Source organism: Schistocerca nitens, chromosome 5 (assembly GCF_023898315.1).
Source record: "Schistocerca nitens isolate TAMUIC-IGC-003100 chromosome 5, iqSchNite1.1, whole genome shotgun sequence".
Classification (NCBI taxonomy): Eukaryota; Metazoa; Arthropoda; class Insecta; order Orthoptera; family Acrididae; genus Schistocerca; species Schistocerca nitens.
The window spans coordinates 867,161,456-867,175,716 of NC_064618.1; the positions used below are offsets into that span (position 1 = coordinate 867,161,456).

Consider the following 14,261-nt stretch of genomic DNA (forward strand, 5'->3'; position numbering starts at 1 on the left):
GGATAGTTCGTGGAAAAAAATTGCCCACACAGCACACCTCATGGAAAAAAATTGCCCACACAGCACACCTCATTGCCTCTAAATTGTGTGTGTTTTTCCTGATAGCTCTCCCATAAAATAAATGAAGAGAATCAATTTCTTTTAGAGTAAGCCTGCCTTTTCTTCCTAGTGGTTTTCCATCCTCAAGCACTTCACCTTTCTTCTCTTTCAGCAAGCGACGAAGCCTACCAGCAAGACTCTTTTGGAAATGTGTGTAACACATTACAACTTTTCTATTGTTATATTATACGGATTTTTATCTTTTACAGCTTTGAACAAAGAGTCCACATCACCAAGGTATTTAGTATATCTAACAGCATACTGGTCCTCAGATCTGGAGAACATCCTCACAACTGCAGCAGCCTCCACGCCCCCACTTGAGCCACTATAATTTTTAGAGCATGCTACTGCATGCTATTCTAGCCACAGTTTCTCTCTGTCTTCATTGTTGGACATTTTCCTTGTTGCACACTGGTGGCAGGATTTAGACATAATTTCTACATCTAAAACTCTACCTGAATCAATATCAGTAACAGATGCAACTCTATGCAGACATGTGTGACTCCTTTTCATCCAGGTCTAATCTACAGACACACGCAGGTCAGTAACATTTGTTGCAGATTCACTGTCATGAATATCTACCCCAGGATATATTTCTTTTTGGTTATTTCCACTGTTTCCTCTACAGGTTTCTTCAGAGAAACTTTGGCAATATTGCATACAGCATCAGATATGTCTTTATTTTTTCAAACCTTGCACAAGGTGGAGGCATGTTAAGAAAACCATACAATAAATTACCTCATTCCATGCCCTGTCCAAGGCATCTGTAGGAAAATGAACATTCATAGCCACACGAATTACAAATTAATTTAAAATTACAAGCTATTCCCACTCTTCTTTCTTCAACAACAATCATGCATTCCGTATTTTTACAGCTAACACAAGAACATGAAAACTTTTTAGCCTGGCAGAGCAGCTGTAAATCAATAAGTCTGAATCCAGTGTAATCCATATCAAAATCATTCACACACCTGTACACTTATCCTGTTGATTCGATGTTGAAGTTGAGAGCTTATGGTCTTAATTTTGAGCCGCTCCCTCATTTTTGTTAGTAAACCAATTTCCATGAAACCTCCATTTCCTAAACACAGTTTTCCCACCAGCCATTATGCATAAATATTGACTTCCACGTAAAGGTTTGTGAATTCAACCTTCCACCTACTAATATGTGTTAGTATTGTCAGAATGTAAATAAACCACATGCAAGAAAGTTTTCAGGCAAAGATATAGATGGCAGCCAAAGATATCGAAAGAAAATAAGCTTCACACTGACAAAAATTCCACTGAAGCAAGCAGTTTCCCAAATGTTGGGAAAGGCGGGAATGGCCATCAGTGCAGAGTTAATCCATTTAACAATTTAAAAGCATTTCTAAAGCTGCTGTCATGATAAAATTTACACACAACATAGATCAAACTGTGTAGATCAAGAAAATAATATTTTTGAAAAATTGATTTTTTGGACCAAAATCCATTGCATCCGCCCTTAAATCATTTCCAAATTTTTGTTATTGTATAAGGCGTGTTATTTTCTCTTATGGGTCATTAGTGCTGTTACAATTAGTCTCTACGATTCAGGAATATGTGGGTACATCATAACTAAATTAACCTGAGTGTTGTCCCATCTGCAGCAGAGAATATAGCAGAAGCAACATCAGCATGCAAACATACAGAGTTGCTACTACACTAGTCACAACAGCACCATGGCAAGCATGCCAGACTGAGTGACCTCGGCACTCCCTTTGGTACCTTGTTTGACTACAGCCTTTCTGCTCCGAGCATTCATACTTGTGAAGACGAGACCCTAGCCCAATGCTCTTGAATAAGTATGAATGAATAAAACAAGCAATTTACAGACCTCTACTGTGCGTACTATTACCTTTGTCTTCTGTTTGTTCATGTGTGTTATAGCCGTCAGTTAGCATGCATTCTATTTTATTAAGTGTTTGACTGTATTCCTGTTCACTAACGGTGACCATTGCTACATCACCAATGAGTCATATCTTGTCAAAATTATGTCCGTGACAACTCCCACACTGAGGTAGTTGTTTGCTTCTGTCATTGCTTCCTCAGTCCACAAGTGAAGTATCAGTGTTGGTAATGTTGCCTTAACAGCTTCCCTCATTTTAGGCTCTTGTACCCTTCTGACTGCACAGATTCGTACAGTTTGCTCCAATAAAGAGAATGAATTATTTTCTTGTTCCTGTTCTTGTAGTCACACTGCCAAAGAATGGAACCATTTTTATTCCTTTCCACATTACCGAAAACCAAGTGTTATTTGACGCAGTCATGATGATGATGATGATGATAATTTCTCCCTGTGTAGGTGAGCATGAGCAAAATACTTTCACATTACGAGGAGAAAGTTAGTGATTGAAATTTTTTGGGACCATTCCGCCGTAATGAAATACGCCTTTGTTTTAATGAATGCCACCCGAAATACTGTATCATGTCCATGACTCTCTGTCCTTTATTTCTCAAAAATACAAAACAAGCTGCTCTTCTTTTTAAACTTTCTTGGGGTACCCCATTAATTCTGTCTGATAAAGATCCCACGCTATGCAGCAGTACTCCAAAAGAGGACAGACAGGCATGTTGTAGACATTATCTTTGGTATATCTGTTGCATCTTCTAAGTGTTCTGCCAATAAATGCAACCTTTGGTTTGCCTTCTCCACAACATTTTCCATGTGTTTATTTCAGTGTAAGTTGTTTGTAATTGTAATTTGGTATTTAGTTCAATTTTTGGTCTTCAGATTTGATTGATTGATCGTGTAACCATAGCTTAACAAAGTCCTTTTAGCACTCATGTCGATGACCTCACACTTTCATTATTTAGGGTCATTTTCCAATTTTTGCACCATACATATACCTTATCTAAATTGTTTTGCAGTTTTATATTGATCTTCTGATGACTTTACAAGATCATAAATGACAGCATAATCTGCAAATAACCTAAGATGGCTACTCAGATTGTCTCCTAAATCATTAATATAGATAAAGAACAACAGAGGCTGTACAACACTACCTTGGGGAACACCAGAAATCACTTCTGTTTCACTCGATGACTTTCTGTCGATTACCATGGACTGTGACCTCTCTGACAGGAAATCAAGAGTCTAGTAACATAACTGAGACAATATCTCATAAGCATACAATTTGATTACAAGCTGCGTCACCAGATAAATATTCATTTGACGCCTTCCTGAGAGACAATCTCCTCTCATTCCAAATTAACAATGTAAGTGTAGTCCAGATGTGGCTCGACTTCAGAGAACTAGCATAGACAGCTATTGAGAGATTTATACCAAGTAAGTTAACAAATGATGGAGCTGATCCTCCTCATTACACAAAACGGGTCAGAACAGTGTTGCAGAAACAGTGAAAAAAGCATGCAAAATTTACATGAATGCAAAATCTCAAGATTGGCAATCTTTTACAAAAGCTCGAAATTTAGCATGGACTTCAATGCGCGATGCGTATAATGTTTCCACAACGAAACTTCGTCTCAAAACCTGGCTGAAAATCCAAAGCGATTCTGGTCGTATGTAAAGTATGCTAATTGCAAGACACAACGAATGCCTTCTCTGTGCGATAGCAATGGAAATACTATTGATGACATTGGTGCTAAAGCAGAGTTAATAAACACAGTTTTCCAAAATTCTTCACCAAAGTAGACAAATATTCCAGAATTTGAATCAAGAAGAGCTGCTACCATGAGTAAATTAGAAGTAGATTGCCTCAGTGTAGTGAAGAAGCTTAAACCACTTAATAAAAGCAAGTCTCCCAGTTGAGACTGTATACCAGTTAGCTTCCTTTCAAGAGTATGCTGATGCAATATCTCCATACTTAACAATCATGTACAGTCGTTTGCTAGATGAAAGTTTCGTACTCAAAGACTGGAAAATTGCTCCGGTTACACCAAAATCCAGGAAAGGTAGCAAGGCTAATCCAGCCCGCACCCTGCGCGTCTAGCTGCACGGTCTAATGGGCTGTTTCCCAAGTGGGAAGCCGTGCCAGTCCCCGGCACGAATCTGCCCAGCAGGTTAGTGTCGAGGTCTGGTGTGCCGACCAGCCTGTGCATGGTTTTTGAGGCGGTCTTTCATCTGCCTCGGTGAATGCCTCAGTTACACTATGTCGGCAGTTGCTGCGCAAACACTATCTCCACATATGCGTACACCATAATCACTCTACCACACAAACATTTGCGGCTACACTCATCTGGTATGAGTTGTTCCTGGAGGGGGGGGGGGGGTCCACTGGGGTCCGAACCACATAATAACCCAGCAGGGTTGGGTGTGGGGCAGCAGTGTGGTTGGTGGGCTGCTGTGGTCTGTTGTGAGGTTGTGAACCACTGAGGGCTACAGCGGGACGGAGCCTCGCCCTCATTTCTGTGTCCCTGGTTCAATACACAGTACACACACAAGGGTAATCCACTAAATTATAGACCCATATCATTAACATTGATATGCGGCAGGATTTTGCAACATATATTGTTTCTGAACATTATGAATCACCTCGAAGAGGTTCTTGTGAAACACAACTAGGTCTTTATTCACATGAAGTGTTGAGTACTATTGACAAGGGATTTCAAATTGATTCTGTATTTCTAGATTTTCAGAAGTCTTTTGACAGTGTACCACACAAGTGGCTTGTAGTGAAATTGTGTACTTACGGAATATCGTCTCAGTTACGTGACTGCATTTGTGATTTCCTGTCAGAGAGGTCACAGTCTCTGGTAATCGACAGAAAGTTATTGAGTAAAACAGAAGTAATTTCTGGTGCTCCTCAAGGTAGTGTTATAGACCCTCTCCTGTTCCTCATCTCTATAAACAATTTAGAAGACATTCTGAGCAACCGTCTTTGTTTGCAGATGATTCTGTCATTTCTCGTCTAGTAAAGTCATCAGAAGATCAAACAAAGCAGGTTGCAACACGATTTAGAAAAGATATGTGTATGGTGCGAAAATTGACAGTTGACCCTAAATAATGAAAAGTGTGAGGTGATCCACATGTATGCTAAAAGGAATCCATTAAACTTCAGTTGCACAATAAACCAGTCAAATCTAAAGGCCGCAAATTCAGCTAGATACCTAGGAATTGCAAATACTAACAACTTAAATTGGAAATAGCACACAGAAAATGTGGGGGAGGCAAACTAAAGGCTGTGTTTTATTGGCAGATCACTTAAAAAATGTAGCGGATGTATTAAAGAGACTGCCTACACTATGCTTGTCTGTCCTCTTTTGGAGCAATCATTACCAGATGGGATTAACAGAGTGTATCAAGAAAGTTCAAAGAGCACGTTTTGCACTATTGAGAAATAGGAGAGGGAGTGTCACAGACATGATACAAGACTTGGGGTGGACATAATTAAAACAAAGGCATCTCTTGTAGCAGAAAAATCTCCTAATTTCAACCGCCAACATTATCCACCGAATCCAAAAATATTTTGTTGCCACTGATGTACATAGGGAGAAATGATCTTCATAATAAAATAAGGGAAATTTAGAGCTTTTACGGAAGGCTATAGGTGTTCATTTCTTCCGCACGCTGTTCAAGGTTGGAATAGTAGAGAATTATTGTGAAGGTGGTTCAATAAACCCTCTGCCATATAGTTAAGTACGATTTGCCGAGTAGTCATGTACATTAGCTTGCATAGTTATTGCTCCACTCTTTAGCCTGATGTTTGTAAGTGTTTCATTGGTGATTCATTTATACCTGGACATTCATTCGTTTTGAGTTCATGCAAACACTTTTGAAATTTTGATTTACCTATGCTTGTGCCTGTACACACACATTTTTCCACCCTTGGAGGGGGGGGGGGATGCATTCTTGTTACTGCCAAACTTAGTGGAATGACCTTTTTTCCGTAGAAAGAATGGCAGCTCATGTTGTATTTATAACTACTGTTGTATCTGATCTTGATCATATTTTGAATGTAAAGATTCAGATCTATCCTTGATCGTGCTCTTCAGTGTAAGAAAATGTGAATCATGTAAAATCATAATCCACTGCAAAGGAAAAGTTTTTGTGTTAACCCAGCAAAATGAAAGAGAAGAAAACTGTGGAATATCAATTTTTTCTGTCTAGTTACTGTGATTTTAGTCTAGGCCATTTATTTGGTTGCCTGGTTTGTATTATATTAAGAGGACTTTCTGAAATTAATTTTGCAGTGATGTTGCACGAACTGACGAAATTAAGGCTATACTTAATGAGAATATAAGAACTGAGTCTGTGGAAGTGGAAGAAAGCATTGCAAGATTTGATGCCAGTAACACTGTCATTCTTGCATCTGGCCTGTCTGATGACCAGGAGAAGGATCTCTGGAAGTTCATTGATGCATTTGATTTCCAGGTTGTAGAAAATTATTGGTGAGTAGATGACTGACTGACTTTCTCACAGATTGACATCTCATTTCCATAGTAAAGTAGAAGGTCATAAATTAGAAATAGTGGTTGGGAAGATTGATTAGTGACTTTTTTAAATTTTTACAAACATGTTCATTATTCTTGAGGAGTAGAATGGGTGGAAATACAGATGCATGCACAAATCCACTATATGGTGATTCTGCATTCCTACTCATTCCATTACTTCCACCAACAATTTCTGTTGTATTACATAACTATTAGATGGAATATTTATAGCTTAATTTTCTTCATCTCAATGAAGGTGGGGTCTGGGTATGTACCTGGAAAATTTTGATTATCTAGAAATTTCTCTCTTTACAACAGCTACTTTTACCCTTTTTCTTGTGCTTCCAATTTTAAATTTAGATTATTACTTTTAAGGGAACGCTAATTGTGTGTTTGTTGTAACCAAGAGAATATGTCATGAGTTGACTGTAAATCGGCATCAAGGATTCATCTGGTAGAAATTTCTCATATATCCAGCTAATCACACATATATTGCAGAGTCACTTAGTGTCAAGTTGATGTTCTAAGTCCTCAGGTTCTCCCTGGCAAGGTACACAATCATACAGACACTTTAATGTTGAAAGTTTGGTTAACGCATTTCACAAATTTGCTTCACAGTATGCTTCATCACCACATTTAAGTCTGACAAACACCTCACAACTGCACAGCATTTAGCTAGGCCTTAATATAATAATGTAGTACCTATGCAGCACGATCACCTGCCAACGAACTGAGACTCGAAACTTGTAGCAACATATTGTACCTCCTGATAACTTGCATACAGCATAGAGTAATGCTTGTTTCGTGACCTGTACAACATTGTAATAATTTAATTTACATGGGTGCGTGTAGTTGTTGTTGCCCAAAGTGTGCTTTGATGCAGGTCTCCATCCTAGTCTATCCTGTGCAAGTCTCTCGATCTCTGCGTAACTATTGTAATCTACATCCATTTGAACTTCGTTAGCGTATTCAATATTTGGTCTCTAGAGTTTTCACCATCCCACCTTCCTCCATTGCCAAATTAACCGTTCTTTGATACCCCATTATAGGTTCTATCACCACTTCCTTTCTTTTAATCGAGTAGCATGGAACAGCTCTTTTCTCTGCATTTCAATTCAGAGACTCTTTATTAGTTGTCCAATATATCCAACTAATTGTCAAATTTCTTCTGTGATTCAATGTTTCAGAATCTTTCGTCCTCATCCTGTATGTACTGTTTATCGTCCACATTTCACTCCATATGCTCTAGATAAAAACTTTCCTAAGAGGCTTCCTAACGCTTCTATGAGGTTTGCTGAAAAGTAATGGCACCAATTTTTTAATGTGAAAACTCCTAAAGCTTTTTAAACAAAACAAACTTTATAACATTACTTCATGTCTACGTATTTAGTTCCCAGCATAATCACCGTAGAGATGAATGTGAGACCATTTTATTGACACAGTCTCTGTAAATGTTTGACTGTGTTGATGGAGCCACAACCTCACTTCTGCTTGCACTGCTTCATCATTGTCAAAGTGAATTCTTTGAAACTGTTTATAACAGGGTTGCCACGGGTTCTGGAAATCTGGGAATTTCAAACACGTCCGGGAAATTGGGGAAATATCAGCGAAATTTGGAAAAAAAGCACTGGAAAAATCTTGTTTCTGTCTCAGTAAACGAAATGTTTTGTTTGCCGAGGTGTCGTGCAGTGTGGCTGGCTGTGCTCGCAGTCAGTGCTGCCGCCACTTCTCGTGTGCCGGCCTGGCGGCTGCCGACGAGAGGCAGGAAGGCGTGAGGAGGGGGTTGCGTACGAGTGGTTGTGTGAATGTGTTCGTGCTCTTGTTTTCTGACAAGAGCTATGGCTGAAAATTTAGTTGTGCGTGTGTGATTGCCCGTGTCTCTGCAACCATCATTACGGTGAGTTGCTACCTATCCTCACTATTATTGATTCTCAGAGTATTTGAACACATTATCTGTTGTATGGATTGGTCACTGTGGTCTCATTTCATCAACAAGCTATCTGTGCCTCGTGAATATCTGGTCACACGAGTGGATTTCCACGGTGGGCCAAAACCGGAGGCTGTTTCTGAGGGTATGTGTGACGGATCGGGCCTGCCGATCTGAAGCCATTTGGTTCCCACTGATGTGCAGGCCCTGCGTATGGGGTCTAGTCTTGACCATTTGCTCGCAGGCCGGGTCTGTTCATGTGTGGCTTAATTCAGTGGATTTTCATGGTTTATCCACGGACCCAGGACTGCTGTGCTCCTCAGCAGGCCAGAGGCTGTGGGTGATGGATTTCAGGAATTATGACTGTCTCACTGCAAGTATGTTTTATAGTGTGGCATTTTATAGACATTTTATTTGTTCTAGTGCATTTTAGCTCTTCAGAAGTAGTTTATATTTTAAAAAGGATGGACCATAAGAAGAAGAAATTGTGGAAGTCGCTGGCAATTTGTATGCTATGTACTCATATCCTCGAAAGAAAAATCGTACAATAGCTGTAAAATAATAGATATAACTCAGTGAGTAGTAACTGACAATAAAGTACTTAGTAGACAATAACAAACTTAGTAGACAATAACGAACTTAGTAAAACCAACATTTTATTATCAGTCAGCGATAGTGGCGGTTTACACAATTCTTCTTGGCCTTATACACTTCTTTCAAGAGGCCTCCCATCTTCTAAGGTGATTTCTGTAATCAGTGGAGGTATTTTAAATCTGTCTTGCAACTCCAAGGAAATACTACCCCCCCACCCCCTCCCCACCCCTCCCCTCAACCAAATGCGCTTCATTTTATTGAAATAAACTAACATCAGTGTGCGACTTTAAAATATCTCGTGTAACACAAATCTTGCTTTACAGCATAAACTCTTGTCACACCGAAGTGCGTGTATTGGTGTTTACCATACAGATATTGGCCTATTGGTGTTTGCCATACAGATATTGGTCTAAAAAATAACCTCCATTCAATTTTAATTCCTCCTGAAACCTTGCTTCCTAGCAGTATGAATCTCTGAACACATCTACATCCTCCTCTTCAAATTATATCCTCTCACTTCCAGCTTCGTACCACTGTATTATAGCTGTGTTACTGTAAAACTTACTCAAGATTACACCGAACTTATTTACTTATTTATTTTTTATTTATTTGCAGTAAGTTTTTGGACTTTGTCATAGATTAATTTCACATATACAAAGCTTTAATTTACATATATATAAATGCACACATTAAACAAGTACGTGTTGGAATGTCAACAATTTTACGAAAAGGATAGATTGCTACTGACCATAAAGATGACATGTTCAGGGTGTATATGACCCGGTACAACTGGGAGATCCAGGAAAAACACGGGAATTTTTTCATCCGGGAGAAAACCGGTTAAAACCCGGGAATTTTTTAGAATTCCAAGATACTTTTTTGTTTTAGTTTTCAATTAAATTTTTGTAATTTTGACTGGGAAGAAATAATACTTTAACAAAGGACTGGAGCAATAAAACATAAACGTGAGAAAAAACTAAAATAAAACTTAAGTTGCAAAGGAAATGCGCCCTGTATACAACAAAACACAGTGCTCATACAAGCGTCTGCCACTAGCAAAATCTGTCAAAGGCTTTAGGAAGACTCTGCAATGCTTCATAACAACAAATTGCCTCCGATCTGCATGACGTCACAACTGTTTACATTAGATTCGTGTGAGCAGTTGCGAGCGAGCCCATGCACATGCGCAGTTGAGTCCCGCATGTACCTTCTCCCGCTTCTGGCTACAAAAATGTGGCTGTTAGCTGTATAAGCAAGCAGCAGGGTGCTACCCGGAGAAATTTTACTGGGGCGCGCAAGCTGCCATATTCACTGGGAGCAAACCGGGGTATCTGCCCCGGGTGGCAATTTCAGTCAATCATTAATGAAGATATTTTTGTCAGTTTGCTAAAGAAATATGGCTTTATTAATCTTTTCCGCTGAGGTAGTCAATTTATTTGAAACGAAGTGTTTAATTCCACACTATTGGCTAGTTTCAAGTGTTTGCTGCATTTCATGTTCTAGCACATATGGCATTATGCCATAATAAAGAACCAAACATGGGAAAATACAATGCACTTTAAGCCGAATTATGCATTTTAGTCTGGTTCACAAAATTTCTCTGATGTCTTGTTTCTTTTATGACATAATGTATGATCTTTCAATGTTTTACACGTGCGAACATACGGGCTTCCTGCGTCATCGTAGCTGCGCAAGCGCGGTGACGCCTGTTATCTGGCGCTCTCTGGCAACTGCTGAAACGAATCTCTTTCTAACAGGTCGCGGGAAAATATTGTGAATGATTGATTGAAAAGCGTTACTTCCGAAGTAAATTTCTTTTTACGCAGGATGAACTAAGTGCAAGAATGTGCGATGAATTTCTTAAATCACAGAGCGTTTGTTTCTCATTCAAAAATCAACTGTTTGAGGAAGACCTTTGAGAAGAAATTTCGAGCCCGGGAGATCAGACATTTATGTCGGTATCAAAAATTTTACTGGCACATTTGTGTGATATAGCTTAAAGTGTAACACGCACGAAAATAACAACATTATACGTGAAAGTTTAGCTTCTTTTGCAGCTTATTAATCGTCGAGGCCAATATTATATGTGAAAGCTGTGCTTTTCTTGCAGTAACACTATGTATATTAATTTACACCATTAACTTTTCCTGTTTGTGTGTATGCGCTAACAGTATTAATGCTATTGGCTGACTACATCACGTGTCCTAAACCCTGAATATCAGCTGTATTGGCTCGCGAGATCACATGACACGACCTATTAGTGGCTTACAAAAGTGCATCGCAGTCTCGATTTCAGTGTTTCGGAAAGTAACATGCGATGTTTGGTGGAATTCGAATTTATACTTTCGTAATATGAAAATATCCAGCCTACATGGTCTTTTTTTCTTAGTTTCGTTTTCTAAAGGGCTGAGAAGTTCTACACCGGTGTATAAAACCATAACCATTTACATGATTGATAAGTTTTACAGTTCCGAGGAAAAGTATACTGTCACTTAACATGGGAAAAGTGTATTTTCACCTGGGAAAAAGTGTGTTTTTTAACCGGGAAATCCGGGAATTTTTTTCCCTTGTCCATGTATACACCCTGCTTGTCACACACACACACACACACACACACACACACACACACACACACACATTCATTCACACAAGCAAGCACACATCGTGCACGTGACCGCTATCTGTGGCGTTTCTGGCAAGAACGCAACAGTATCACATGAGCAGCAGCAGCAGCAATCCAGAGTGCGGCGGGGAAGGGTGAAGGATAGAAGGGTACAGGTGGGCGTAGAGGAGGTAGCACTGCCTGGCAGAGTGCACAGACTATATGGCAGGAAAAGGCTGCCAGGCACAGTGTTGGAAGAGTGTGGGGGAGGCGCACAATCTAGCTGAGTGAAAGTGAATTGCGAGGAGGTGATGGAACTGTGGGAGAAGCTGTTGGGTGGAGAGTGTGGGGACAATAGGTTTGAGGCCGGAATAATTTCAGGAGTGGAGAATGTGTTGTAAGGATAAGTCCTATTTGTGCAGTTCGAAAAAGCTGGTGGTGGAGGGGAGGATTCAGATGGCCCAAGTTGTGAAGCAGACATTGAAATCAAGCATGTTATTTCAGTGTCACGGTGGTTTGATAGTCATACCAATGTATGAAGCTGCGCAGTGAATGTAGCAGAGGTGGTATGACAACCAGCCAGCTGTCTACCTAGTATGAATGGCCACTGCCAAGGGTAAAGTGAACCATCCTGGGATACAACATGCAGCTAAATGAAACATGCTTCATTTCAAAGGCTGCTTCACAACGCAGACCATCTGTTCCCTCCCCTCCAACACCAGCTTTTGTGAACTGCACAGGTGGGAGTTATCCATACAATGCATTCTCCACTCTCAAAATCATCCTGTCCTCAACCTACGGTAACCTACTGTCCCCATGCCCACCTCACATCTTCATCTATACTTTGCAAACCACTGTGAAATGGATGACAGAGGGTATGTCTCTTTGTACCAATTATTCGGGTTTCTTCCTGTTTCATTCTCATTTGGAGTGCAAGAATAATGATCATTTGAATTCCTCTATGCCTTCAGTAAATATTCTAATCTTATCCTCATGATCCCTGTGTGAGTGATAAGTAGGGGATTGTAGTAAATCCGTAGAGTAACCATTTAAAGCCGGTTCTTGAAACTTTGTTAATAGACTTTTTTGGGATAGTTTACGGCTGTATTCAAGAGTTTGCTATTTCAATTCCTTCACTATCTCTGTGACACTCTCCCACAGGTTAAACAAACCTGTGACCATTCCTGCTGCCCTTCTATGTATATGTTCGATATCCCCATTAGTCTTGTCTGGTGCGGACCCCACACACTTGAGCAATATTTTAGGATGAGTTGCATAAGTGATTTGTAAGTAATCTGCTTTGCTGAATGATTGCAGTTCCCCAATATTCTGCCAATAAACTGATGTCTACCACCTGCTTTACTCACGACTGAAACTATGGGATCATTCCATTTCATATCCCTACAAAGTGTTACAGCCAGGTATTTGTATGAGTTGGCTGATTCTTACAGTGACGCGTTGATATCATAGTCGTAGGATACTACATTTTTTCATTTTGTGAAGTGTATAGTTTTACATTTCTGAACATTTAGAGCAAGATGCGAATCTCTGCACCATGTTGAAATCTTACCAAGATCTGACTGAATATTTATGCAGCTTCTCTCGGCAGCACTTCATTATAGATAACTTCATCATCTGCAGAAAGCCTGATTTTACTATTAATGTTGTTTTACTATTAACGTTGTCTACAAGGTCATTAACATGCTTTGTTCTCCCTACCAGAATCATCAACCCATTCACAAATTTCACTTGATGCTCCATATTATCACTTTTGACAATAAGCATATGTGCAGTACTCAGTCAAATGCTTTACAGAAATCAGGAAACACTGTGTCTACCAGGCTGCCTTGACCAAAAGCTTTTAGTATGTCATGTGAGGAAAGTGCGAGTTGGGTTTCACATGATCAATGTTTTTGAAAACCATATTGGTTGCCATTGAGGAGGCCATTCTGTTCAAGATAGCTTATTGTGTTTGAGCTCAGAATGTGTTATAAGGTCCTACAACAAATCAATGTCAAGGATATTGGGTGGTTGTTTTGTGGATCACTTCTACTGCTCTTCTTGTGGACGGGTGTGACTTGTGCCTTTTTCCAAGGACTGAGCATGGTTTTTTTGTTTGAGGGTTCTACAGCAGCTTATTGTTCGAAGAGGGCCTAACCCAGCTGCAAATTCAGTACAGAATCTGTCAGGGATTCCATCGGGGCCTGGAGCTTTGTTCAGTTTTAGCGATTTAAGCTATTTCTCAACACCAGTGGCACTAATACTTATTTCATTCACCTTTTCAGTGGTACGAGGATTAAACTGGGGCATTTCTGCTGGGTTTTTCTTTGTAAAGGAACATTTGAAAATGGAGTTAAGCTTTTCATCTTTTGCTTTGTCTCATTCACTAGGGACTGGACAATAACTGTTGTGCCACTAACAGCCTTTACATGTTGTTGTTGTTGTGGTCTTCAGTCCTGAGACTGGTTTGATGTAGCTCTCCATGCTACTCTATCCTGTGCAAGCTTCTTCATCTCCCAGTACTTACTGCAACCTACATCCTTCTGAATCTGCTTAGTGTATTGATCTCTTGGTCTCCCTCTACGATTTTTACCCTCCACGCTGCCCTCCAATGCTAAATTTGTGATC

General features: G+C 39.8%; 1 protein-coding gene across 2 annotated transcripts in view; it reads left to right on the forward strand.

The window, feature by feature from the left end:
- The window catches only part of LOC126259419 (BRCA1-associated RING domain protein 1-like), a 194,954-nt gene that overhangs the window by 138,350 nt on the left and 42,343 nt on the right, over positions 1-14,261 (forward strand). For both annotated transcript variants that reach the window (XM_049956200.1, XM_049956201.1), the window contains one exon: positions 6,271-6,468. In XM_049956200.1, the coding sequence (XP_049812157.1) occupies positions 6,271-6,468 (198 nt within the window). The remainder of the gene's footprint in view (positions 1-6,270; positions 6,469-14,261) is intronic.